This window comes from Pseudomyrmex gracilis, unplaced genomic scaffold (genome assembly GCF_002006095.1).
Source record: "Pseudomyrmex gracilis isolate BER0280 unplaced genomic scaffold, ASM200609v1 scaffold_110, whole genome shotgun sequence".
In the NCBI taxonomy this organism is placed as follows: Eukaryota; Metazoa; Arthropoda; class Insecta; order Hymenoptera; family Formicidae; genus Pseudomyrmex; species Pseudomyrmex gracilis.
The window spans coordinates 313,003-337,022 of NW_018020694.1; the positions used below are offsets into that span (position 1 = coordinate 313,003).

Below are 24,020 nucleotides of genomic sequence, written 5' to 3' on the forward strand. Positions count from 1 at the left end.
AACGAAATTTTATCAATTTTATGTGCACACACACATTCGATTATTTACATTTTTCTCTTCTAAAAATTATTTTCATAGGATTTGAGATACGCAGGTTTCGGAATTAAAAAATAGAAGCTATTTTCATTCGAATAACATGTATAAAAACACGATCTTTCGTATTGTTGACACACAGAGGACGCTTTATGCATGAAGTTACATTGATTTTTGACGTTTCGAACTATGCGCGTCGCGCGTTCCTAGACGTTCGTACGTCGTGACTTATGTGAGGTTATGTTTACCGACTACCGGTATTGCTGTTGTCTAATATATCCGTTATCGGTAAAATTATTATCGTGATGTATCCATTGCCAGTAAAATCAGTGCACATTTGTCTTGATTATTTTTGTTATTACATTATAAATGAAAGAAAATATTTTTGTTTAATTAATTATATATTTCATTACGTAAACATTTTATCTTTTTTTTTTTTTATCATGCAAAATTCTGTATAGCGCACGCGCGACTCTGCGTAATAAAAAAAACGTCGTTTCTTGCGACAACACACGCGAGAGAATCCCAAGTTCAAGTTCCACATCTTACATCTCTCTCAAACGTGCCGATAATAATTATTAAGTTTCTACGTTTATTTCTAAAATATTACGCAAGGTTGACCATCTGTTCGTACAACACAGCTGTTCATTCATTTTCCAGCGAACGTGTCAGATTACGTTCCGTTTCATGTTATACGGCAGCAGCTGCTGCGTCGGTGTCTGGAAAGTGACTGGAGCGCCCCAGTTTATCGCCAGTTCTGCAAAACGCGACATTCGAACGGTCAGTCAGGGTCACTAGTCGTTGCGACGAAGAGGTGTCAAATCGTTCGGAGCGACGAGACGAAAACCGCGGCAAGAACTGTCTTCTCTTGCCTGAGTAAGGGAGAGCCGTTACTCTCATCGTAACGTGTGTAAACTCGCTTTTTTTTTGTTTTTGACACATTCCCACGGGAACTCGGTTTCCCGTGCACACGCGTCTCAAGATTTTGCGACTCGCGCTCGGTGCGATCAGAAGGATGATGACGGAGGCCGAAAAACAGGAGGCGCTAAGTCGCCTGACGCCGATGCAGTACCATGTGACGCAGGAGAAGGGCACGGAGAGGTGAGAAAACGAAATACGCGAAAAGGGACTTACTTACCTACCTACGTAAAAAAGACTCGATCAATCACGAGACCGGTGTCGTAAAAGCCGAGCACACACGTTTGATCACGACTGTTGTTACGTCAATTAGGTGTAAGATCCGTCGCTGTGTCGACACAGCGCAACAACGTGACAACACAGTCTTTGGCTTTGTAAATTCATTTACACAACATTATTGAGGATGACTAAAATACTCTTCACAAAAATTTTTACACGCGTCATGTGTGGGAGACTTGCTTGTTAACAATGTCTTCCATTATTTTCGACTTGTGTGCGATTTTATTTCGCGACGAGACGCGCTCTATTTCTGTAATAGTTAAACCAAGGAGCAACATAGTTGCGTAACAAGTGATAACGCGAAAATGACGAATTGTGCTAATAATACTGATAATACATGTGCGAATGCTGTGCTCTACATTTGCACATTTTTATCGAGTAAATTTACTCACCGCTTCTGACGCAAACAAAAATTACGTTTGTTAATGTACGTTTGTTTTAAAAACTATGGAGTGTTCATATACACAGAAGTAAATCGATACATCTGTATAATTTCATGAAAATTAACAATAATTTATACTAATTAATGCATTTTTTATTAACACTTAACTCGGTAGTCGCTCTAAACCGACTTAAAATAGGCTTCCGGTTGACAAACGCTGCGTTAGCAAACCATCTATTTTTAGGCGGTCGGTGTCGATTACGTGTTAAAACGTCAAAATGTATATATATATATATATATATATATTATCGTAAGCACAAAAATCATAATTTGTAAAAACTAAATTACAAGGAGAAATAAAAACTGTGAAACACATTCTCTCACAAAAGATACTTAAAATAACTTCAAGACCATCTGCTGTGTGTCCGCGTGTAGGTATGTTGCGAGTTGCCTCATGGCCAAGTTTGAAAATAAACCGCATGTGTGTCTGTATGTATGCACATATATATATATATATATGTACATATGACGTGTGAACCATTCGGTGTGGTTTTCTCTCCCCGCCTCATCACCTTGTGATTCCCTGCTCCGACTTTATTCCTATATTTTGCTTGATGCAGGCCATTTACCGGTTGCTACAATAAGTTCTACGAAAAGGGAACGTATACCTGTATTGTGTGCAATCAGGAATTGTTCTCGTCAGACACCAAGTACGATAGCGGATGCGGATGGCCTGCATTCAACGAGGTTTTAGCACGGGAACGCGTCAAACTGACCAAAGACGTTTCTCACGGTGAGCACTTGTCTTAATACAATTCTTCTTCTCAATTCTTCTTAATTCTGTAGTAAAATTTGTTTACGATAAATTTATATATTCGGATTCTTATAATAATGTATATAGACACGTCTTACATTTACGTTTTTTTTTTCATTACACGTAACATTTAATAGCGCGCAGGTACATACAAAAATTACGCAACAGAGTAGTTGTTTGTAAATAAGTCTGTCAAAGCGCTTTTTGTGCCTGCTTGCTATTTTGCAGGGGACTGCAATCATAACATATGCACATAATCACGATTACGCATCCATGTGTAACATCACTGAACTTCATTATTTCGCATTTTTTGTTGTTCTTTCTGCACCGATCCGGAGTAAAGGATTTACTGTTTAGTAGCTATATATAGTAAAACGAATTTTCGTAAGAAACGCAAATTTGGTAAATTTAAGTGAACAATTTTTAATTTTTCTTTTTTGTGTTCTTTATGTTGTTTTAATGATATATATGTATTAATGAATACAGAAATCTTTTTATATTGTTTTATTTAAAAAAATCCATTTATTTATGATTTGTTTAGACTTAATTTTATCGTGCACATATTGTATTGTCGTTACAATAGTTTGTGTTTCTCCCAGTTCCCGCATGTATTTGCTTAGAGTGTGATAGCGTTAGACTTACATAACTCTTTTTATATCGAGAAACTAATATATGCCAGTCGTACATTATGAAACATCGGGATTGTTCAGTGCTGTTTATGAATACGAAAAATAATCGAATAACTCTCAGCTTCTCTCTCGGCAGAAGCTGTGTCGAATGTTTATTTTTTTCTCAGTTGCAATTTTTTAACATCTTAATAAAAACATCGCTTTTTACGACATTTTTTTTGACACAAATAAATTTTCTCTGCGCATTTTACATTTATTATTATAGTCGCAATGGCTGTGAAAGTGTGTTTGAATATTAAAAACTAATGAAGTTATAAATAAGAACTGCAATGTAAGACTGTGAATATATAAGAAATGTACACGTTACAAAATAAGATAGTAGTTGTAAATAAAATACAGAACATGTAATATATTAGCGCGTGGATGTGTTTGTATAATTTTCCATAAGATAAGCACGTTTATAATTTAAATAAAAAATCAATTGACAAGTAAAAGTTAATATATAGAAATATGTTTATTGAATAGTTTCATATATGTACGTACTTGTTTAGATTATTTTATTTTTCTTAGGGTCAGTTTCGTCTACTCCGGTTAAATTAATCGACCGATTGAGCGTCACCCGTGAATGGTCAATTCCAACGGAATAATCGGTCGATTAAGTTAATCGGAGATGATGAAACCTGATCCTTAGTATTATTTGTACATGTTACTTGACTTCTTATGTGATTGGCTCAACTCTCTTTTATATTCCTTTTATATATATCTTCTTAATCTAAACTTTTTAAATTGCTTGTGTCATTTCTGAAAGTGTATCACAAGGCAAGGTGTTAGTCTGCTTCTAATCACACTCTATTGTTCTCTCTCCTTCTGCCTTCCTTGACTACTCCTTGGCTACTACCACCACTTCACTCTCATCACTGAAAAAAAAAAAACAAATCACCACCGAAAACCACGCGTCGCGTCAAACTAAACCGACTAGTCGGCGGAAATCTACTACTGCTGATCGCGAACCCAGATATGGTGCGGACGGAGGTGACCTGTTCCAAGTGCGACGCACATCTGGGACACGTGTTTAACGACGGACCGAAACCGACGAGGAAGCGCTTTTGCATCAATTCCGCCGCCATAAACTTCTATCCAGCTGGAACGGAGAAGAAGGAGGAGAAAGAACAAGAAGGGAGTGTCAAATAAGAGTGATGGATGTTAAAGGAGACATTAAAGAAGCATCAGAGTCAAGTGAGAAAGAAGAAGCAAAATCCGGTTAAAATAAGTTCGTGCGTATATTTTACTACTAACAATATTTATATTTATGAAAAGAGAGAGTGAAGTTATATATTGCGTGTTATATTAATATTTCTTCTATTTACGCATTGTAAAAAAAAATAAAGTAGCAATTACAATCTCGATGACATTGAATAATCTATAAAATGAAAAAGTTTGTCATTGAATTATAACAAATGTTCTAATTATAACATAACATGTTATTGAATTGATAACTATTTTTATATACTAACGGTTTCATTTTATCCTGTTTAATTAAATTTTAAATAAGTACAAATTAAAATGCTATAATTAAAATAAATTTTTTTTTTTTTTTTTTTTTTTTTTAATGAGATTTTGACGGAACATTTTTCACAATCATATTCACGCGTAAAGATAACTCATTCTGTATAGTATCAATTTATTTTTCAAAGTTTCCTTATTTATTTTTTAGAATCTTGATGTGAAATGCGTATATATACAAGGTACATCGAAATCATGATGCAAGTAAAAAGAAAATGACTCCTCATGCAAATGTAAAGAATGTGGAAAACGTATTAAAACGTAACGAGTATTTGTACAAAAAGTTCGATCGTTGATCGAATTTTCTGCAAAACAAATTCCAGTTGTCACGGGTAATATATTAGGTATCTCATGCTCGATACGAGGCGCCCCTTCACCAGTACCTTTGGTACTACTCGTCAGTTTTGTTTCTCATTTTCGATTTGTATGAGGAATCATTTTCTTTTCCGAGATTGTAGCACGATTTTTGCTATACTCTGTACGTATGCGCATTGAATACACTCATACGAAATGTATATATATGTATACACGTGATTTGCGAGAAAGCCATGATAAAACGTCAAACCTAAGAGAAATATTATTTTTTCAATAATAACGTATAAATATCCTAATATATTGTAAATAGGTATTTCTGTAAAACTCTGTATCTCAAACGAAATGAAGATATAGATATGTGTGATAAGTTATCACTCCGCAATGTTAACCTCTGTAAGGAAGGATGTTTTTATATATGAAAAGAAAAGAAACCCACACACGTTTGTTATAAAATGCTTCCTTATATTGTAACGTTTCAAAACAAACTGAAAGGTGTTATAGTACAATATATACGCAAAAATTCTAGGCATTATTTTTTTTTGTTTTTACAATTCATTACCTCCTTTCTAAGTTTGCGTTCCTTTGCTTTGAAATTTTTATAATGATAAAAATTTCAAACGTTATAATTTTTTTCCTGAGAGACCAGATTTCTTGCCGAATGTGATTTCCGATAACGATAAATGCGTTTTCTCTCTTACAAAAGTTAAAGTCAAATGAACCTTTCTCCGTCGAGAGAAGGATCATATTTTTTTATTTATTTATTTTTTTTTATTTTTTTTATTTTTTTTCAATCTCTGCAGTAAAATAGCGACTTTGTTACTATAGGCCTATTTTTTCTTTCTCTCATTCGGAGATCACAAAGCATTTTCAAAAACATCGTAAAAATATTACCGCAAAACATGCACATATGTATATACGCACTCAACATGATTTTTTCGCGAAAATAGGAACCTACATATTTCTCGTTTTAAAAACTTAAAATGAAACGTGATGGTACATCGTAATATTTACACACAGCGAACAATTAAATGCAATTGGAACGATCACTGACACATGATGCGCAAATTAGATGCAAAGTTGCCCACGCACAAGTCTTTCTCCTCGTTAAAAAATTCACCTGTTCGTACTTTTCTTCGAAGCTCTTGTACATTCCGCTACGCGTTGCAATTCATTTGTTAATGTTAAAAAATAATGATAGTATACTTTCGTAATACATCACTTATTATATTATTACGATTAAGGCATGTTTGGTACAGATTTTGTACTTTTGTTCATATATACGTTAAAAGGAGATCACCTGATACTGTTTATCAGCGAACATGTCTACCTGCTAAAACGTACTTCAACCATATATATCAATCGCGTGATGATTTTTTGCGTGCAGGCAATTTTGCATCCGTATAATGTATTGTGTATATGCGATTTACCCGCAATACGTGTATAAAAAATTACACAATTACAATAGCTGCTGTTACATAGCTGCAGGTTACACGTAGCGTTAAAATTAACAGGGTGATAAAAAAAAAAAAAAAAAATTATAACACAGGAAACAAAGCTGTTCTTGGATATTTGTGAAAATGCAGGACCTCGCTCCTCAGTATTTCTGATCGTCACACTTTAACCCTGGATCGCACCATTTCTCAGTTTCGTTTTTGTTTTTGTTTTTTTACACAATCATACGTATCTTTCGTTAATACTAAAACGTGCGCACATTTTTTTTTAATTATTTTAAATCCTCAATCTGTCAGTCATCCACGCGATTTTTAGAAACGGATGCCGAAGCAGAGATTAATGCAGCAAGTTTGCGGTTTACGGAACATTTGAGGAGTTTTGCGGATTTAAAAGTAATACACTACGTCACACATATAATCCCTGATTCTCTTTTTCCAAGATAAATTGCATTAAATTCTTTCAGCATACCGACTCTAATATTCGGTCGTAAAACGTTGATGTGCACAAACCAACGCGTTGCTTCGTTTGCCTCTCTCGGTTGAAGTACAGTCATACTTTTATAAAAATCTAATCAGGCTATTTCTTAAGATGATTCTCAAAAGAAAGAGAAAAACATAGAAGACAACTAATGAACTCACGTCGAGAATAACATGCTGTATACATACGACTTCTCGTTATCAAATAATACGCGAGCATCTTTTCTTCCCCTCTCATTTCGTATGCAATATAGATGTATCGTTAATTTCTCGGTTTATAACTATCATATTTATATTCTCACATGATTTCATGTTAATATTAATTTATATATGAGTCCTATACATACATTATTTATAACGAAAAACCCTGCTGTCAATCAAGCTGCTTGATCCACTGCGCAAAACATAAGGAAAACAAAAAACAGAGTTCAAGACGCTACTCGCGGGTTTTCGAAAATCGACGGGAAAACAATAATCCTTTGATCTCGTTATCTATAAGACAAAAAACGCGGTTATCTCTCAACAGATGTTTTGTTGGTTTTTGTTTTTTTTTTTCGAAAATACACAAATATCTCCTACGATCTCCCAACATTCTGAATTCTTATGGCGATTTTGCGCAGTAAATTTCACAGTCGAATATAATCGGGTTGGAAGTACGAAAATAAAAAAGAATAAAAAAAAAAAAAAAAGAACAAACAATATATAAATTACAAAAAAGTCACAATGTCGTTTAAAAGTAAAATACTTCCAAGGTATCGTTTCGATGACGGCGCTCGGAGATGACACATGTAAAATACAATTATTATTAGGAAAGACAATATCTCGATAAAACGTTCGATGCAAATACAACCATACGTGTACGGAACCACAATTTGTTCTACGTAAAAACACGTCAACTCAAGTTGATAATGTGTGTGTTCACTTATTGTTTTTTTCCCTTTTTTTTTTTGTTTGCTTTTCCTTCACGATGCTAAAACAAAATACTATATATCGTAGTTGGTTTATGAGTAATCTATAGCGCGAGTTTTTTTTTCTTCACGTCTCTAAACGACAAGACAGGCACTTCATAGTGTCACAAAATGCTCCTATGTCTGAGCCTTGTTTTAAAGTATCATCGATCGTCCGTTATTAATTCTTTTCTTTTTGTTTTTTTTTTGTTTTTTTGTTTTTGTAAGACACGTTAAAGACAAAACCGTTGCGTTGGACTTACAGCAAAGAACACACGTGACGTGGAGACAAGTATCACTGTCCCCGGAAAGATGTTCTTATCAACTAAGTAATAAACTTCGGTAATTTATAGAATTCGATGTCTTAACGTGTCTCTTTTCCTTTCTATCTTTCTCTCCCTTTTTTAATGACGCAAATGAGAAAAAGTACTCGTCTCTTCTTTTATAGCAGCCTTTTTTTTCAAACAAGATATGCAATTCTTACGCAATCGGCTAGAGCTGACATGTATAAAACCGAATTCTTCTTTGCAATTAATGTCAACACAAAAATTGCCATAAATTCGCATATAAAAATTCTTTTCTAAAGCAATTTTCTTCTTCGTTACGAGACGACAAAATTAATAACAAAACAAAAACAATATACATATATATTCAGCGTTCGGAATATATGACTTGTGAAAAAGTTGAAAACAAAAGTTAGGCTACCGCTTATATGTCTATTGTCGCATTAGACAAAAAACACACTGAAAAAACATATTGCTCTGCTTCACCGTAACTTTCATCGAAAAATATAAGTCCGACGCGAAGACCAAGCTTCTTTTTTTTTCCGATTTCTCGATAAACGATAATAATATATTAGAATAGGTCCTATGTATACTTGTTCACATTTGTGCTATTATCTAGTAAGTTTTTCACTATAAATAATATGCTCTTCTTGCTAACTCTCCGATCGCGATTATTTTTTTCTCCTCTCCCTCTCTCGTTTTTTTCTTTTTAAATTTATAGTATGTAATACTAGGTTTTGTTTTTAGTAGTTTTAGAAAATAACTGACAATTGCGTGCTTGTGTTTCCTCGATAATCTATCGGAGATAAGATAACAGAGAATTCGTCCGAGACAAACAGCACGCGGTGAAGCATGTTACGTTTTTTTCTTCTTTTTTATTTCTATTTCCTGCGAAGACTAAATTAAGACTCTCTGGAAGTAAGTGTGCATTACGTCTAATTGTAAATTGGAGTTTATCGAGGAAAAACAAGGTCTATCATCGGATTGCTCATAGCTTTTTCTGATTTAATTTTGTGTTTCGCGGCGTTCGTAAACGCGCGAGAATCGCGAGCAAGGTTTTTTTTTTTTTTTTTTTTAATTTTACAACTGTCTTTCTTCTCTCGATAGTCCGTCGCACAGGAAGGATATCGAGTGAATTCTATCTATCTATCTATATGATCTATATGCGTATGTAATGAATATATACATGCATATGTGTATATGATACGTAAAACACGACATTACGAGAGACGTGCGCGCGCGCGCGCGCATATAATTATAATATATATTCACAAACGACATATATATACACATATGAATGCATACGTATATGTATATTTATATTTATATATAGATATATATATTTGTTAATTATATTATTGAATTATTGTGCCGTTTTCGTTTTGGGAGGGTGATTTCATTACTTATTTCTTTGTTTTCGCATCGTTCGCGTAAACCGTGCTCTTAACAGTCACGTTTCATGTGACTCTATAATCTAAATACATTGTCTCAATTAATGACCCTTGGCGGCTTCCTTCGCCGCCATTATTAAAGGTGTTAATGAAGCCAGTGGCCTGGCTAATTTCAGAAACGGATGCTGCAATTTAATTTAAATATATATCCGTAATTAAAATTAGAACGGAATAAATGTAAATGTACGTGTAGAAAAAATGTATATATAGAAAAAAAAAAAAGCGATCGATAAATGTTTCTCTTACCTTCAAAAGCTCGGAAGCCGAAGATCGTTTCTCCACTTCGACTTCTAAACATTGGTCTAAAAAATCTTGAAATATTCCTGACAACTTGTCCTTCTCTTTGATCTCCGGCTTACCGTTTGTTGCGATCAGATACAACGCTCTCAAAGGATTCTCATTCAAATACGGTGGTTCCCCTTCTATCATTTCAATTGCCATTATTCCCAAAGACCATATGTCAACCTGCGACATGTAAGAATTAATTACACAAAATGCAAAATTTTTATCAATTTCCATTAATAACAATTGAGATGTGAAATCGCGCGTTCTCACCTTAGGTCCGTACTGCTTCCGTGTTACCACTTCCGGTGCCATCCAATACGGCGTACCAACCATTGTCGTTCGTTTGCTCTGTTCCGGCGAGATTTGCGCGCAAAACCCGAAATCCGTCAACTTTACACCGCCGTCCAAACCCAGCAGAATATTGTCGGATTTAATGTCTCTGTGTATAACTTGATTACAATGAAGGAACTCGAGAGCCTGTAGCACTTCTCTACACACAGCGGCAATCTGACCCTCGTCCATGCAAGTCTCGGTCACAACATCCGTCAAACTGCCACCCGGCAAATATTCCATGACCACCCACAGTTCTTCCCCAACTAAATAACTATCCAAGTAATTTACCACGTTCGGATGCTTGTTCTCTCGCATCACCAGAATTTCGTTTATTATAAGCTCTTTCTTTGGCTGTTGCGACAGATTCATTTGTTTTATTGCAACTTCCATACCCGTAGACGTTTCTATCGCTGTGTATACCGTTCCCGAGGCGCTGTAAATCGATTATTAATCAGCACAGTGTAATTACTTATTGAAATATTGAGAATTATTTATTTGTTAAAATTCATTTGTTAAAATTTGGTTTCGCTCTCTTACCCTTGTCCTATCTTTTCCATTTTTGTATATTTTCTATTAGGATCGCCTACGCTGACGATTGTTCTAAGCTTCTCTAATATTTCGTCATCTGACATCTTCTTCTTTCTGGCTTTATCACTTTGCGTAGGTCGCGTTTGATCGGTCGTTGTTGACGTCGGTGTTGCTTGATTCTTATTTCTATCTAACTGGGACTGATGTTGTTGCTGCTGCATGCCGTTTCGTTGCGGTGAGCCCAACGAGGTTGTCAGAGGAGGCGGAGGTTCTTCTTCTATAGGCTTTGTGTACTATACAAAGAATGTTCAGCGAAAAATGGTCAATAACTCCAATACAATAATTTGAACTCATCAAAAATGCGCTTTCGTATTAATCGCGTTAAGCGCGCTGAAAAAAAAAACACTTACGATTGATTTCGTACGTTCCGGTCTGGCAGAGATCGGCGGGGGCGGTGGTTCATCCTCCTGCTCCGAGCTGGTCGCGCACGCATCCGTTGGCGTACTGCTTGGGCTACTGCTGCTCACCCTATAACGTTGCCGTTTCTCAGAAAACATTTAGATGATCGTGAGACAATCGTAACACGTAAAAGTGTAAAAGACTCACCTGCTCAACGAGTGCTGGGAGTGAGAACTACCGGACGCCTGTGACATCGCCTGACCACGAATATTTCCTATTCCTGTGTTGATACTCATTCCCAAACTTCGAGGACTACTCGCCCTTTCGATTGGAGCTGAAAAGGAATATTATATATTAATATGAGATAATCTCCAGCAGTAAGATAAATCTTCTCGTAAAATCTCACGCAGATACTTACCAACAACTCCGACCATTTTAGTAGTGGTCATGTACTTAGAGCCTTTCGCTTCCTTACTACTACTATCATACCAATTTAATACGTCCAGCACAGCCTGCGGATTCTTCTTCTGTTCCTGCTTGCTGATGTTGCTGGACATAAGCAGTCTTGCCCATGCCTCTGGCATACCCTAAAGAAGAAGAACAATCACCATAAGAGAACAATGTGGTAGTGTCTATTAAAACGAACAGACAGATATAATAATTCGATAGTCTGAAAAATATTATTGTGTCTAAAACACACCTACTACTAATCCTACGTTTCCATTTCCGAAAAAAACATGCAGTTACAACGCATGTAGAAAAAACTTTTAACTTTCCAGTATATTTTATGTATGTATATACATATACGTTTCATATTTTAGACAAAATGTATTGTGTTGAATTGTGATATTTTTTTTTTTATTTATTGTATACTATATGTAATTAGATAAAAACTTTAGAGTTCATGAGTCATTGCGTTTTTTTTTTTTTGTATAAAAACACTAATTACATGCCGAGTTTCACACAAGTTTAGTTCAAAAACTCTGTGAATGAAATTGGTAAAATTTGGACAATTTATTCCGTTCACTTCATAAAAGCTCTGTAAGGAAAAAGTGAATATTGCTCAATGCAACGTTGACTAAAGCTTGTATGTCAATCCACAGAAGCGACTATAATAGATATATATATATATATATATATATATATCGATGAAACTCGGTATACTCAATATAAAGAAAACAAAAATATCTAATTTTATATACAAAACCGCAACGAAAAGAAAGTGTTGAAATCACGTAGTGTATATGTATGTAAAACATAAAGTGTACAGGCAAACTCTAACTTGTATTGATTTACTTACTTTCAATGGCAGCTTGGAAAGAAATACGTGTCTTGTTAGTTTAGTCATGTGAAAAATAATAAAGTATAAGAAGCATCGGAGAAATTATCAAAGTACCGTTTTCGAAATGTCTTATAAGTATAACGTGAACCAGTGTTTCATTTTATTTCGATCCGGTACGGAAAATCCATGTTCGTGCGCGATACGATTCACAAGAGAAATACAACAAGGATATAATAACGCAAAAAGACAACAACACTGATATTTTAAAAAAAATCTACGACGAATACAAGGTCATCATTTTTTTCTCCACATTAATGTCTTGTCATAGATAATCCGCACCGTGATACAACAGCAAAGCGGTAAGCATGTGCATTTTGAACAATAGGTGTATAAAGAAACAATTGTGCGTATATATGTCTTATATCTTGGCAGAAAACCTACCGTAAATTCGCCTGTGACCGCATCAAAACCGACGTGCACAGTGTGTTCAAAATTGGTGGGATAACTAATGTTGGGTTTGTCCTTGTTTTCTTTTACTTTTATCTTGCTCTTCAACGTCTTCTTCTTGCGTTCATCGGAGTCCGGTTCTTTAGGCAAGGGACGCATGTCCACTGGTAAATTAGGCGCCGAATCTCCCCTGGAAATACAAATTGACATGCCTCAAATTACAATTAACAAATCAATAGTTATCTAACTATATGTGTTATCTTATCAAATTCTTTCAGTTTCATACACGATTTTATTTCCTTATTTAACACTTGCAGTAAAAACAACAGCTTAAAGTAATATTTATTCAATTTCTTACACTTAGGGGTAAAAATAAGACTCAAATTCGATCTGATAATCTCATAAATGAATCATCTATGTCACAAACAAAATACCAAGCAATACCTGTTTGATGTCAATCGAACAGGGGGTGCAGGAGGTTTGTCTTCCTCATCTGACATGTTGTATCCGCTTCTGTTTCTTTGTTGCCAGTCTATCCTCCGTTGCTGCGTTTCTATGCCTTTAATAAAACTCGCGTTCCGTCACAAAACGCGTGTTCCCGTTCTCGCCGTACGTATATTTTATCGCGCGTCTCGTCGGGACTTTCACTTTCAATCGCACAAAAATTCCTCGCTGAAGGAAGAACCAGTTCCAAGTCGGCTCACCACCGACCAACGACGACCACGAGGAAGATGATGAAGAACGTCGTTGTCAAAAAGCGTTTTCAAAAGTCTCTGGTGAGATGGACAACACTCGCTGGATTTCTTCGAAGGGCACACCCGGTGTGAAGTGGACTCGTGAGTGTCGAGGAGAGTATCCTTTCACCGCGCGGCGCGCCGTAAGGATAACTTTTTATCACAGAACTTCCAATATCGGTTTAACTGGAACGGGTCGAGTCATGGCGCGATCAACGACGGTACAAATTGGAGCGACAGGATCGAAGCGACTTTTGGGGACCTCCTCGTGAGTGTTGCCTACTCACGGCTGTCCACGGCTCAGTCGGCGCAGCGTAGAGACGCTGCCTCGGCCGAGTGTTCTCTACCCTGCGCTCGATCGGGGTGACTGCTGCCTGCTGCTGCTGGCTGTCGTCGGCGGTGGCGTCCGGAGGCGCGACACACGACGCGGGTCAATGTCGTGGCGGCAAACACGGGGCGCATTCGAGGACGACGACGGCGAGCAGAGAGAGAGAGAGAGAGAGAGAGAGAGGGAAAGAAAGAAAGAGAGAGAGAGCGTTTCTGAAGCGTGATTCACGCACGGATGCAGACACCCCGCCGCATCCTCGAATCTTTCCCTTACTGTGCCTCTCTCTCTCTCTCTCTCTCTCTCTCTCTTGCACTCTCCTTATCTCTATCCTTCTTTCTCGCTCATTCACTTTCGCGCGCGTGCGCGCCTTTTCACTCGCCTGCCTTTCTTTCTTTAACGCTTCTCCGAAAGTCGCGACTGCTATCGCACTTTTAAGATCGCGCGTGTGCTTATTTCTGCGCTCGCAAGCAAAAGAAATATAATAACGATGCATTGGAATATGTATATTATACATATATAAAAAAAGATCGCGTATATAGAACAAGAGGTGTTTCACACATGCGCGCGGAAATAAAACAGACACAGCCAATAGCGACACAACGTAGTCCTAGGAACTTTCCCAGCACTCTCCGCGATAAGTTCATGCGTCAAAGTGAGACAGTTATACACAAAATAAAGAAAGAGAGAGAGAATAAGTCATCCTTGCTGTGCTATCGTAATTTTTTAAATAAACTGTTTCGGGGTTTCTTTTATTGACAAATTGAACATGTTTCATAATATCTATTGACATGCAATAAAACTGTTACTCTTTGGCACAAGAGCTTTTGAGGAATAATACTACTGTTTTTTGCAAACAACCCGTCTCTCTTTTTTTATCTTGTCTATTGTTGTCTCGCTTTCGTGTTTAGCTTTCCTTCGCTTCGGCGACGCAGGCGCTGGTAATTTCCATTACGAAGTGAAAATGGAACTTGGCATCCCATCATAGTTATATGTTAGTCAGAGAACGAATTTCCCTTCGATTTGACACCTTACAATCCTCTTTTGCAAGATGCACTGACAATCAGATGACAACAGGTGACAGCAGCAGGCGACAGATGCGTAAATACAGGAAGACAGCTGAAAATTATATATAGCTTAAAAATGAATAATCATTGAAAATGAACAAGAACATGAACTCACCATCAAAACTCACGGAATTTGCTCCGTTGAGTCCTGAGGAAAACCAGCCTGTCGGATCGCTCTTCTCTAGATTTTTCAACTTCACCAGAAGTAAGTAATTCAATGCCATATTTGTGCAATATAGCATTGTTCTCGCTGTATGTTGGTAAATTACAGTTTGGTTATGTGATTTATTGAATATATGTGTGTTAAACTTCTACAATTGATTATATTTATTTATAATGAATTACTGATTATTGTAATCTTTATCTTTAGATTCTCCAAACGCCAGTGATCCTACAGTATCCTCTAACAATGATGAATGTAGTTCCTCTGATTTGGATTCTTGGAATCAGCAAGAGAACACAGAACAAATATCAAATGATGATAGTACCAGCATGATCAATTTTTCCTTAGACACTGAAGGCCGTAGTTTACCAAATGTTCTTAAGCGAATCAGTAATATATTAGCACTAAAAAGTAGTGTAAGTGATATAAAATTATTTTAATAACTTCTTTTATTTTACCTAAAGGTTGTTATATTTATTTAAAGGTTGTAATAGCTTTCAAGGTTGCAATAACTTATAAACATTTTTTATATTATTTTATAGAATTTGCGCTCTTACAAAGATTCTCAATTACGGAGTTACTGGATTGCAGACAATGTGAGTAAACAATGTTATGAATGCGGTGAGAGATTCACAACATTTCGAAGAAAACATCACTGTCGAGTATGTGGACAGATTTTTTGTTCAAAGTGTTGCTCCGATCACATACCAGGAAAAATTATGGGATGCACTGGTAAGACAAAACTAAGAAAGCAAAAAGAACATAAAATAGTTGCTTTTTATATGGAATATATGTATAAATTTCCACAAACATATGTGAGATTATTTTTTTTTTCAGGGGATCTTAGAGTTTGTACATATTGTTGTAAAGTGGTTCTTTCTTATTTACAATCATCTGACATGAAAAGCGATTTATCAGCAGATTTAAAAGCGTTGCAAGAAGATCTCCAAGTAAAATATGGAAATGATTCACCTTTGCTAACTCGAAAGCACACTGACGAATCCATAGGTGATGAAACGTCAATATGCCGAAAGCCAAGTATAGGATACATGGAGGAGAATTATGCCACCGAACGGTACAAATTAAACAAATCTTTTATATTTTATATTCCTGTATATGTGACGCCTATCTATTTACTTATCCGTTTATCTGTCTATTACAGATCGAGTAATAGTTATTTAACAATGCACGAACGATCGCTTGTGTTGCAAAATTCAGCCTCTTTAAGAATGATTTGGGAGGAATTATTTCGGTCTAGTCAAGCTATTCAATTGCAAACACATCGAATTCGATTGAAAAGTTATTACAATTGTTTTTTAGCGAACGAATTAGTGAATTGGATTATAGCTCAAAATAAGGCGGCCACTCGGTATGTGTCTGAGTCGTAATATTGAGTTACTAAATTTTTATGAATTTTATAACATTTTGTTTAGTGTGCAAGCAACTGCTATAGGCGAGGCATTGTTAGAAGCGGGATTCATTGAATCGGTTATCGCTGATAGCGTATTCACTGATTCAGCGACTATATTTAGACCGGCACAATTATCTTCTTTGCAAAGTATAGATTTATTAACGGAAAAGCGAACAATGTGCGATGCTCAAGAGCCAGCATGGGTAAAGACTATTCCTCAGCATGATTCAACTACCGGTAATATTAACAAATTGAGATCGATAAAAAAAAACGGATAAAAAATTGCTTGATAACAAATTGCTGAACGACAGTCGATTAATTACAGATTCCGAGAGCGAGACCAAGCCGTCGAACACGCAATCGCAATCTTTTGGTCGTTTGCCGTCATCTAGTTCAAGTTTTTACTTGGATTTAAATCTAGAAGCATCCACTGTCGCTTTAAAAAGACCAACTTCGGAAGATCTGACAGACTTGATATCCGTGGACAGTGTAATCGAGCAGAAAGAGATCAATCTCAAATCGCACGATTGCAATCTCAAACTATGTGACGATCTGTTAAACGATACGCTTCAAGTGCACGAGTTCAAAGAAAAGAATGGTTGGCACAGACCGACCAATCTAAGATCAAACTTCGACGAATTAAGCGCGTATGAGCGTTTAACGTAAGTTCTTTGATTTAATACTGATAGATAATAAATATTAATAATATAAATAGATAAATATAAATATATTAATAATAAAGTGAGAAATCAACAATACTTTTTTGTCTAGGTCTGCATACAAAGCGCACGAGGATTCTCTTATCAAGCAGCTTCTTAGCAAAGAAGGTTTATCGCAGACATGGTCAAACACGATTTTGTCGATTGCACATCAGATAGTCGATTACGTTCGACCGGATTTGAATCACGATGCCGAAAATCTGGATATACGACAATACGTACAAATCAAAAAGTGTCCCGGCGGTAGCAGAGACGATTGTCAAATAGTGTCCGGTGTGGTTTGCAGTAAAAATATCGCTCACCGCAGCATGGACGCCATGATCGCGCATCCAAAAATCTTATTGCTGCAATGCGGACTGATGTATCAGCGTGTAGAGGGTAAATTGATAAGTTTGGAGCCTGTGATGTTGCAGGTACGAGTTTCGACTTTTCGTTATTCTCGATTGATCACACAATTTCTTATTTTTTAATTTACTTTAGAACAAATTCTTAGGAGAGCGAATATCTGGGACACACAGTGGCAAGAATCACTGCTCTTGGCCCAAACGTGGTACTCGTACATCGATCCGTAGCCAGATTAGCTCAGGATAGACTCAGAGAGTGCGGCGTAACGCTTGTCTTGAACGTGAAACTGAGTGTACTCAAGCGAGTGGCGCGATGCACGGGTGCTACTATTGTAAATACTATAGATGCGCATATAAGTGCGAGATACATGCTCGGCACGTGCAAGAAGTTTTATTTAAGAAACTTTTCGGATGAGCGAAGTAAGCAAAGCACAACACGTATACAAAATACAAAATTTTAGTTTAATTTTGCTTTCTGACACAATTAACAAATTTGAAATTATGTTTCTTAGATATTAAGACGCTGATGTATTTCGAAGGCTGTGTGAAACCGCATTTGGGCGCGACAATTTTATTGCGCGGTGGTTCGCAAAATGAACTGAAAAGAGTGAAGAACGTCACATCGATGATGATTTTCGCGGCTTACTCGTGGCGTCTGGAAAAGTCATTTCTTATGGACGAGTTTGCCAAACCACCATTGCTTAAAGATAATTCCTTTCTGGACGAAACGTCGCAAAAGGACACGTCGAACAGCGACAATTCCAAGAATCTTGAAAATCACGTTATCGACGAAGACGCCCACGCAAAAGACGCGAAGAAACCGAAAATAAATCAAGATTACGGAAGTACAGTTGACGGCGAGAAAGTGGCACGAAATGTCAAGTCAAACAATCTGAGCGTGTCCACAAAGGATGAAGATATTTATTGCTCCAATAATATTCTAGGCGCAAATTCTTTACGAGACGTGTCATCGATGCTGGCGGAGGATTCTGATCCTTATGACACTTTAAAATTATTTAAGACAAAATCGAAACCCTGTTCAAATGACTCGAAAGATACGGACTCCGTTTCTTGCGAGAACGATGTAGTTTCACGTAACGACGATGGATCCAAGAACGATATTTCGGATGTAATTTCTAATACCGCAGAGGAACATAACGTCGTGACATCGCTCATGAGTAAGGATATGTGCGTCGAACAAAAGACCGAAGAACTCGTCGACAAGGGAAAATTGAAGGATAAGATATCTTCCGACGAGAAACGTATTTATGGGGAATTCATAAGCGACCGAAGCGATCCGTTGCATCAGTATTTAAACGAGGACGACGAAGACGTCTTCAATCGTTCCATTTCGAACGATCAACGCTTGAGCGTTACCGATTTCCCGCTGTTCAACAAATTTAAGAAAGCGCTCGAAGGTACTGTACTGAGCGTGTCGCCGTATTTAAAATTTTCCATACCTTATCTAGAAACCGAACTCGGCCGAAATTGCGTATTGAGAAGCTTCTTTCCGCGAGAGATCTATTATTCGGAACAATTCCTCGACAATGTCAAGGAAACGAGAACAAACAGCGTGAGCGTGAACGATCAGGTTGCGTCTGAGAATTCGCGCGAGCGAATGAACGTGAAATTGAAGTCGCAGCATGCGTTCGTTCAGGCGCGTCTAACCACGGATATCGACAGCCGTGAGGTGCAGAGCCTTCTAGCAGATTTTCGTGCGCGCGGAAGCCGGCTTTACCCGACTCATAACGTGTTGCTGAATAAAATACAGCATCCATCGGCGTCAGTTGAAAGTAGCGAACAACAGATTTCCTCCTGGCCGGATTGTTTGGATCCCAACAACCATCAACGATTGTCCGTGCTGTTCTGCAGTTTCTCGCACACCGACAACGACACGCCCGCTTTCTGCGTAAATCCCTGGGTTGTGAACATGACTATGTACGGCCAGAACGACATCGCGCTCGGTCGTTTTCTCGAACGTTACTGCCTGACGATGGATTACAAATGTCCGGCGCAGGCTTGCCGCGCGCAGATCTCGCAACATGTGAGACGTTTCACGCACGACGGTGGATGCGTTCACATAAGTCTCAGCGAAATGAATTCCGAGCCGTTCGTGCAGGAAAATGCCGATCAGATCCTAATGTGGAGTAAGTGCGTGGTGTGCAAAAGCGTATCGCCTGTGGTACCGATGTCGGGCGACACGTGGTGCCTGTCGTTCGCCAAGTACCTTGAGCTACGCTTTTACGGCGGTATTTACGAAAAACGCGGTATGGACGCGTGTCAGCATTCCCTGCATCACGATCATTATCAATACTTCACGCGCAAAAATATGCTTGCCGTGTTCAAGTTTAGCAAGATCTCGCAATGGGAGATTTCGCTGCCACCGCCGCTAATTAACATCATTTACGATCCAAAGCAACACGCCAACGTGATCGAGGAAATGAAGAGCGTAGCGCTGAAGGGCGACGAGGTGTTCACGGCTATCAAAGAGAAATTGATGAGTCTTCAAACGGACGTAGAAAATTTGAATGTTGCCAAACAACAGTTGGCCAAGGACCAGCAATATTTCAAGAATAAAATCGAGGAGATTCAGCTCAAATTGACGTCGCCAACTTTGGAGAACAAGAAACTCGAGGGTAAAACGTCCGAGAGACAAGTGCAAGCGTTGATGTTCAGAATCGAGGACGGCATTGTGATTCTTAAACGACTCATCGCGGAAGCTGTGTTCACGTGGAACGGCAAACTGTTGGAATTATCAGCCAAAAAGAAGGACGAGCGACCGCGTCGGTTCACTGAGCGATCCATGACAGCCGGCAGCGTGGTCGATACTGATGGATACATAACCGAGGATACCGCATCGGAGTCACAGATCGAGGACTTGAGTCCCATGTCGGCTGATTACAACGCTGTCGATGCGATCGCAGCGGCGCAGAACGATTTCCAGTCCGAGACAGTTGAGACTTCCGACAACGAGCTCTTGGAATCCACCAATAATCCTGACGAGGTCGTTACTATTCAGGATTCACCTAAAGTTCATCAAAGATCGCATTCCGATGTTCTTCCTTTATCGTCGGACGAAATACCTGATAAGAAGAAGAAGAAAAAGACAATTCTCTCGCAGTTACTGCCTTCCGTTTCTGTGAATCATACAATAACAAATCCTCTAGGGCCTTTGGAACATTACCTGCTGCCGCTTGGGTATATAACGTAATTCATACTTTTAATAATTTTTTATTTGTCTTCTTTTGATAGGCGTTCCTTTTGTTTTACGATATCTAAAGAACAAAAAAAAAACTGACTTGTGTGCAGATCGGTGGTTCCCATAGTGGTTTATGAGTCCGAACCTTCGTCCATAATTGCCTATGCGTTGGACTCGCACGATTACAAACACGCGCTGCAGGAATTATCGCGTGCAACGAAAGGACAGGACTTCAACTCCAGTCCATTGAGTAAGCGTAAATTTTCCGAAGGTAAGGACAATACGCTCGATCTGGCGCAATCGGGTGATTTCAAGCGACCGTCCGTGCTCTCCTTCTTCCGCGGCAACAGTCCGAATCCGACTAGCAGCCCCATCGAATCTGACAAGACCATGTCGAGCGTGGAATCGAACAGCGGCGCCGTCGGTACCGACATTGACGACGACAAGAAGGCGATTAAGCAGCAAAATTACATCGAAGTGCAGTTCAACGACATCACGACCAATTTCTTCTGCAGAATATACTTTGCCGCGCAATTCGCCGCTTTGCGAGAAAACGTTCTTCCCTGCGGTGAAGATGGTTACACAAGAAGTCTAAGCCGGAGCGTGCAATGGGCGGCGAGAGGTGGGAAAAGTGGTAGCGCTTTCTGCAAGAGCAGAGGTACGAATTAACATTGATTACTTTATCACTTAACAATCACATTTACATCAGCACGTCTCTTTCTCATCCACATCTTTCTCTTTTCCACAGACGACAGATTTATTATAAAAGAAATGTCACGGCTCGAAATGCAGATCTTCCTCGATTTTGCGCCTAATTACTTTGCTTACATGGAAAAGTGTCAGCAAACCAAACAGCCGACGTTACTGGGCAAAATAGTCGGTGTATACAGAGTATCGTTTAAGAACAACACAACGAACGCGGCGCTTCGTACCAGCGTGCTGGTGATGGAAAATCTGTTCTACAATCGTGTTATCACCGACAAATTCGATCTGAAGGGATCCGTGCGAAATCGTCTGGTGAATCCGGACGACACGTGTCACGAGGGTGAACTGGTATTGCTGGACGAGAATCTATTGAACAGTATGTCTTCCGATTTATTTGCAAATAATTTGTCATTCGCAACGCATTCGAACGAAGCATTCGCATTTCAGTGAGCTGTGATTCTCCTTTGTACATCCGATCGCATTCCAAAGCGGTATTAAACCGCGCCATCGAACAAGACACCAAATTTCTGGCGAATAATTCTGTAATGGATTACTCGTTGCTGGTGGGCTTGGAACCGAATTCCGACGAACTTGTGCTTGGTATAATAGGTGAGAGAACGATATTCTTTCTCTTCGATCCGCATTAGTTTTTTTTGTCATGCTAGTGTCTTTCCTCTCCGTCAAATCTAATTTGTCTCTTTCTCGACAGATTACATAAGAACGTTTACTTGGGACAAAAAATTGGAGACCATGGTGAAGAAATCCGGTATACTGGGAGGTCAGGGTAAACTGCCGACCATAATATCGCCGGAAGAGTATCGCGCCAGATTTATAGCCGCGATGCATCGGTACTTCTTGCCGGTGCCGGACAGATGGTCGGGTCTAGGTGAAAGCGTCGAAATACCGCCAGAATAAACGTTCCAAAGATTGAGACACGCCATGTTTCACATGTAATAATGGTTTTACACAAAATGTACATACGTTTCTACAAAATATTTAAAATTCTCGAGACTGTATTCCACAAGAGCACGCGCATACGCTGTCGTGTTACATTTAAGTAAACCATATATGTATAGAGAACGGCTTTTTTTGTTTTTGTGATACATCTTTTTGACAACGGCTGCTTCGAGTCTAAAGTACAAAGATGTCATTTAAAGCTAGATCGTGAGATTAGAAACACCATCGTACGATATATCGTGTATATTTTCTATATATTACGATATATCGTTTGTGTGTGTGTGTGTATCATACATATATATATATATATAAACATATATATATATATACATATATTATATTAATATTTTATTTAATTTTCCAAAATTATATACACAACTTTGTTATTTATACTAGTCAAATAAAAAACAGTAATCGTATATAACGTCAACATAATAAAACACCCTCGCGCTACTCGTCGATGAGTCTGCACCATCTTAAAATACAACCTGTACATATTACACAACATGAGCAAAATAGTAAAAAGGAAAGTAAATCTCATTGGAAAAAATACTTCGTACATATAAAGATTTTTTTCTTACGACTAATATCTAATAATTATTTACATAAACCTGTTTACAGTGTGATAAGTTTTATCTGAATACTCGATTAAGAATCAAAAACTAATTTATCTTACGTAAGTTTAGAGTTTTTTTTTTAGTATCTTCGTCAGGAAATCGTTACAAATAGAAAAATCGAATATATCGCGTTCTATTTTTTTAAAATAATTTTTCACGTCACATACGAGATATATCGATTATAAAAATGTGTATTATCAACTCTTCAAGCGCCGCGTTCAATGTATGACGTTTGTTTGTTTTTTTTTTTTGTACTGGCGCGTACGCGTGAATAAATTGATGATAATCTCATTGATGACAGTCGTTAATATTCTTGAAAAATTCTTGTTAGTGAAACCTGAAGATGTTATCGCATTCTTTTTAAACGAATATATTTTTTTCACTTGATTCAGTTCCGAAAGACGCCGCTTAATATCGACCAGAAGGAGCTGTTTTAATGTAACACGCGCGCCACACTCAAAGGGTTAAATCAAAAGTTAAAAAAACTGGAGAAAAAAATTCCCAAAAGAGTGCAAAAAGAAGACAGACTAAATTTGTTGCGATACATAAAAAAAAAAACATGTGTATATTTTAGAAAGGACCATCCATATATATTAGGAGAAATACATGTCCCATATCGCGTCACACTCATTAATGGCAGATTTCTGTGATTTATATATCAGAAGGCAAATATTATAATGTGATAATACTCGTATATGTATCTAATAAGTTCTAAGCGATTAAAGTGGTTGTACGAACTTGTTCTAAGAGAGAGATTGTGCTTTCGGAGGCATCGATGGGAACCCGGTTCTATTCGGGGTTAAAATCTTCAGCATAAGAATCTTCCATTAACGGGTGATACACGGAGGTCTGCACAAGTATCCTGTATATAACGAAAGATATAACTTGGATATCAATATGCTGTGATATCAAGTAGAATCATATTGCCAGCTGCCATACAAGAGCATTTGTGTGAGAAGTCT

The 24,020-nt window shown here is 37.8% G+C and overlaps 3 protein-coding genes across 7 annotated transcripts; 2 read left to right on the plus strand and 1 right to left on the minus strand.

Annotated features, from left to right (window-relative positions):
• The first annotated feature begins 781 nt into the window (after window positions 1–781).
• Window positions 782–7,550, plus strand: LOC109856177 (methionine-R-sulfoxide reductase B1). Of its 2 annotated transcripts, none has more exons than XM_020431161.1 (3): window positions 782–1,134; window positions 2,233–2,405; window positions 4,035–7,550. In XM_020431161.1, exons 1-3 carry the CDS (start codon window positions 1,049–1,051, stop codon window positions 4,244–4,246), a joined length of 471 nt encoding a protein of 156 aa, XP_020286750.1. In that variant the 5' UTR covers window positions 782–1,048; the 3' UTR covers window positions 4,247–7,550. The 2 variants fall into 2 exon arrangements, with proteins under 2 accessions (XP_020286750.1, XP_020286751.1); XM_020431162.1 differs by having other exon boundaries at window positions 4,071–7,550.
• LOC109856175 (serine/threonine-protein kinase PAK 3) lies at window positions 4,638–13,940 on the minus strand. Of its 3 annotated transcripts, none has more exons than XM_020431159.1 (10): window positions 13,262–13,940; window positions 12,812–13,007; window positions 12,389–12,400; window positions 11,507–11,675; window positions 11,296–11,422; window positions 11,100–11,208; window positions 10,699–10,982; window positions 10,099–10,594; window positions 9,790–10,008; window positions 4,638–9,668 (listed from the first exon to the last, which is right to left on the minus strand). In XM_020431159.1, the coding sequence occupies exons 1-10, from the start codon at window positions 13,315–13,317 to the stop codon at window positions 9,585–9,587; spliced, it is 1,752 nt and encodes a 583-aa protein (XP_020286748.1). In that variant the 5' UTR covers window positions 13,318–13,940; the 3' UTR covers window positions 4,638–9,584. The 3 variants fall into 3 exon arrangements, with proteins under 3 accessions (XP_020286748.1, XP_020286747.1, XP_020286749.1); XM_020431158.1 differs by having other exon boundaries at window positions 11,100–11,217; XM_020431160.1 differs by lacking the exon at window positions 12,389–12,400 and having other exon boundaries at window positions 11,100–11,217.
• A 257-nt stretch (window positions 13,941–14,197) lies between these two features.
• Window positions 14,198–22,754, plus strand: LOC109856183 (1-phosphatidylinositol 3-phosphate 5-kinase). Of its 2 annotated transcripts, none has more exons than XM_020431176.1 (14): window positions 14,198–15,148; window positions 15,314–15,522; window positions 15,649–15,838; window positions 15,944–16,181; window positions 16,269–16,475; window positions 16,540–16,754; window positions 16,843–17,179; window positions 17,289–17,649; window positions 17,730–18,000; window positions 18,093–20,787; window positions 20,890–21,437; window positions 21,528–21,860; window positions 21,932–22,093; window positions 22,194–22,754. In XM_020431176.1, the coding sequence occupies exons 1-14, from the start codon at window positions 15,037–15,039 to the stop codon at window positions 22,397–22,399; spliced, it is 6,084 nt and encodes a 2,027-aa protein (XP_020286765.1). In that variant the 5' UTR covers window positions 14,198–15,036; the 3' UTR covers window positions 22,400–22,754. The 2 variants fall into 2 exon arrangements, with proteins under 2 accessions (XP_020286765.1, XP_020286766.1); XM_020431177.1 differs by having other exon boundaries at window positions 18,093–20,778.
• Window positions 22,755–24,020: the final 1,266 nt, after the last annotated feature.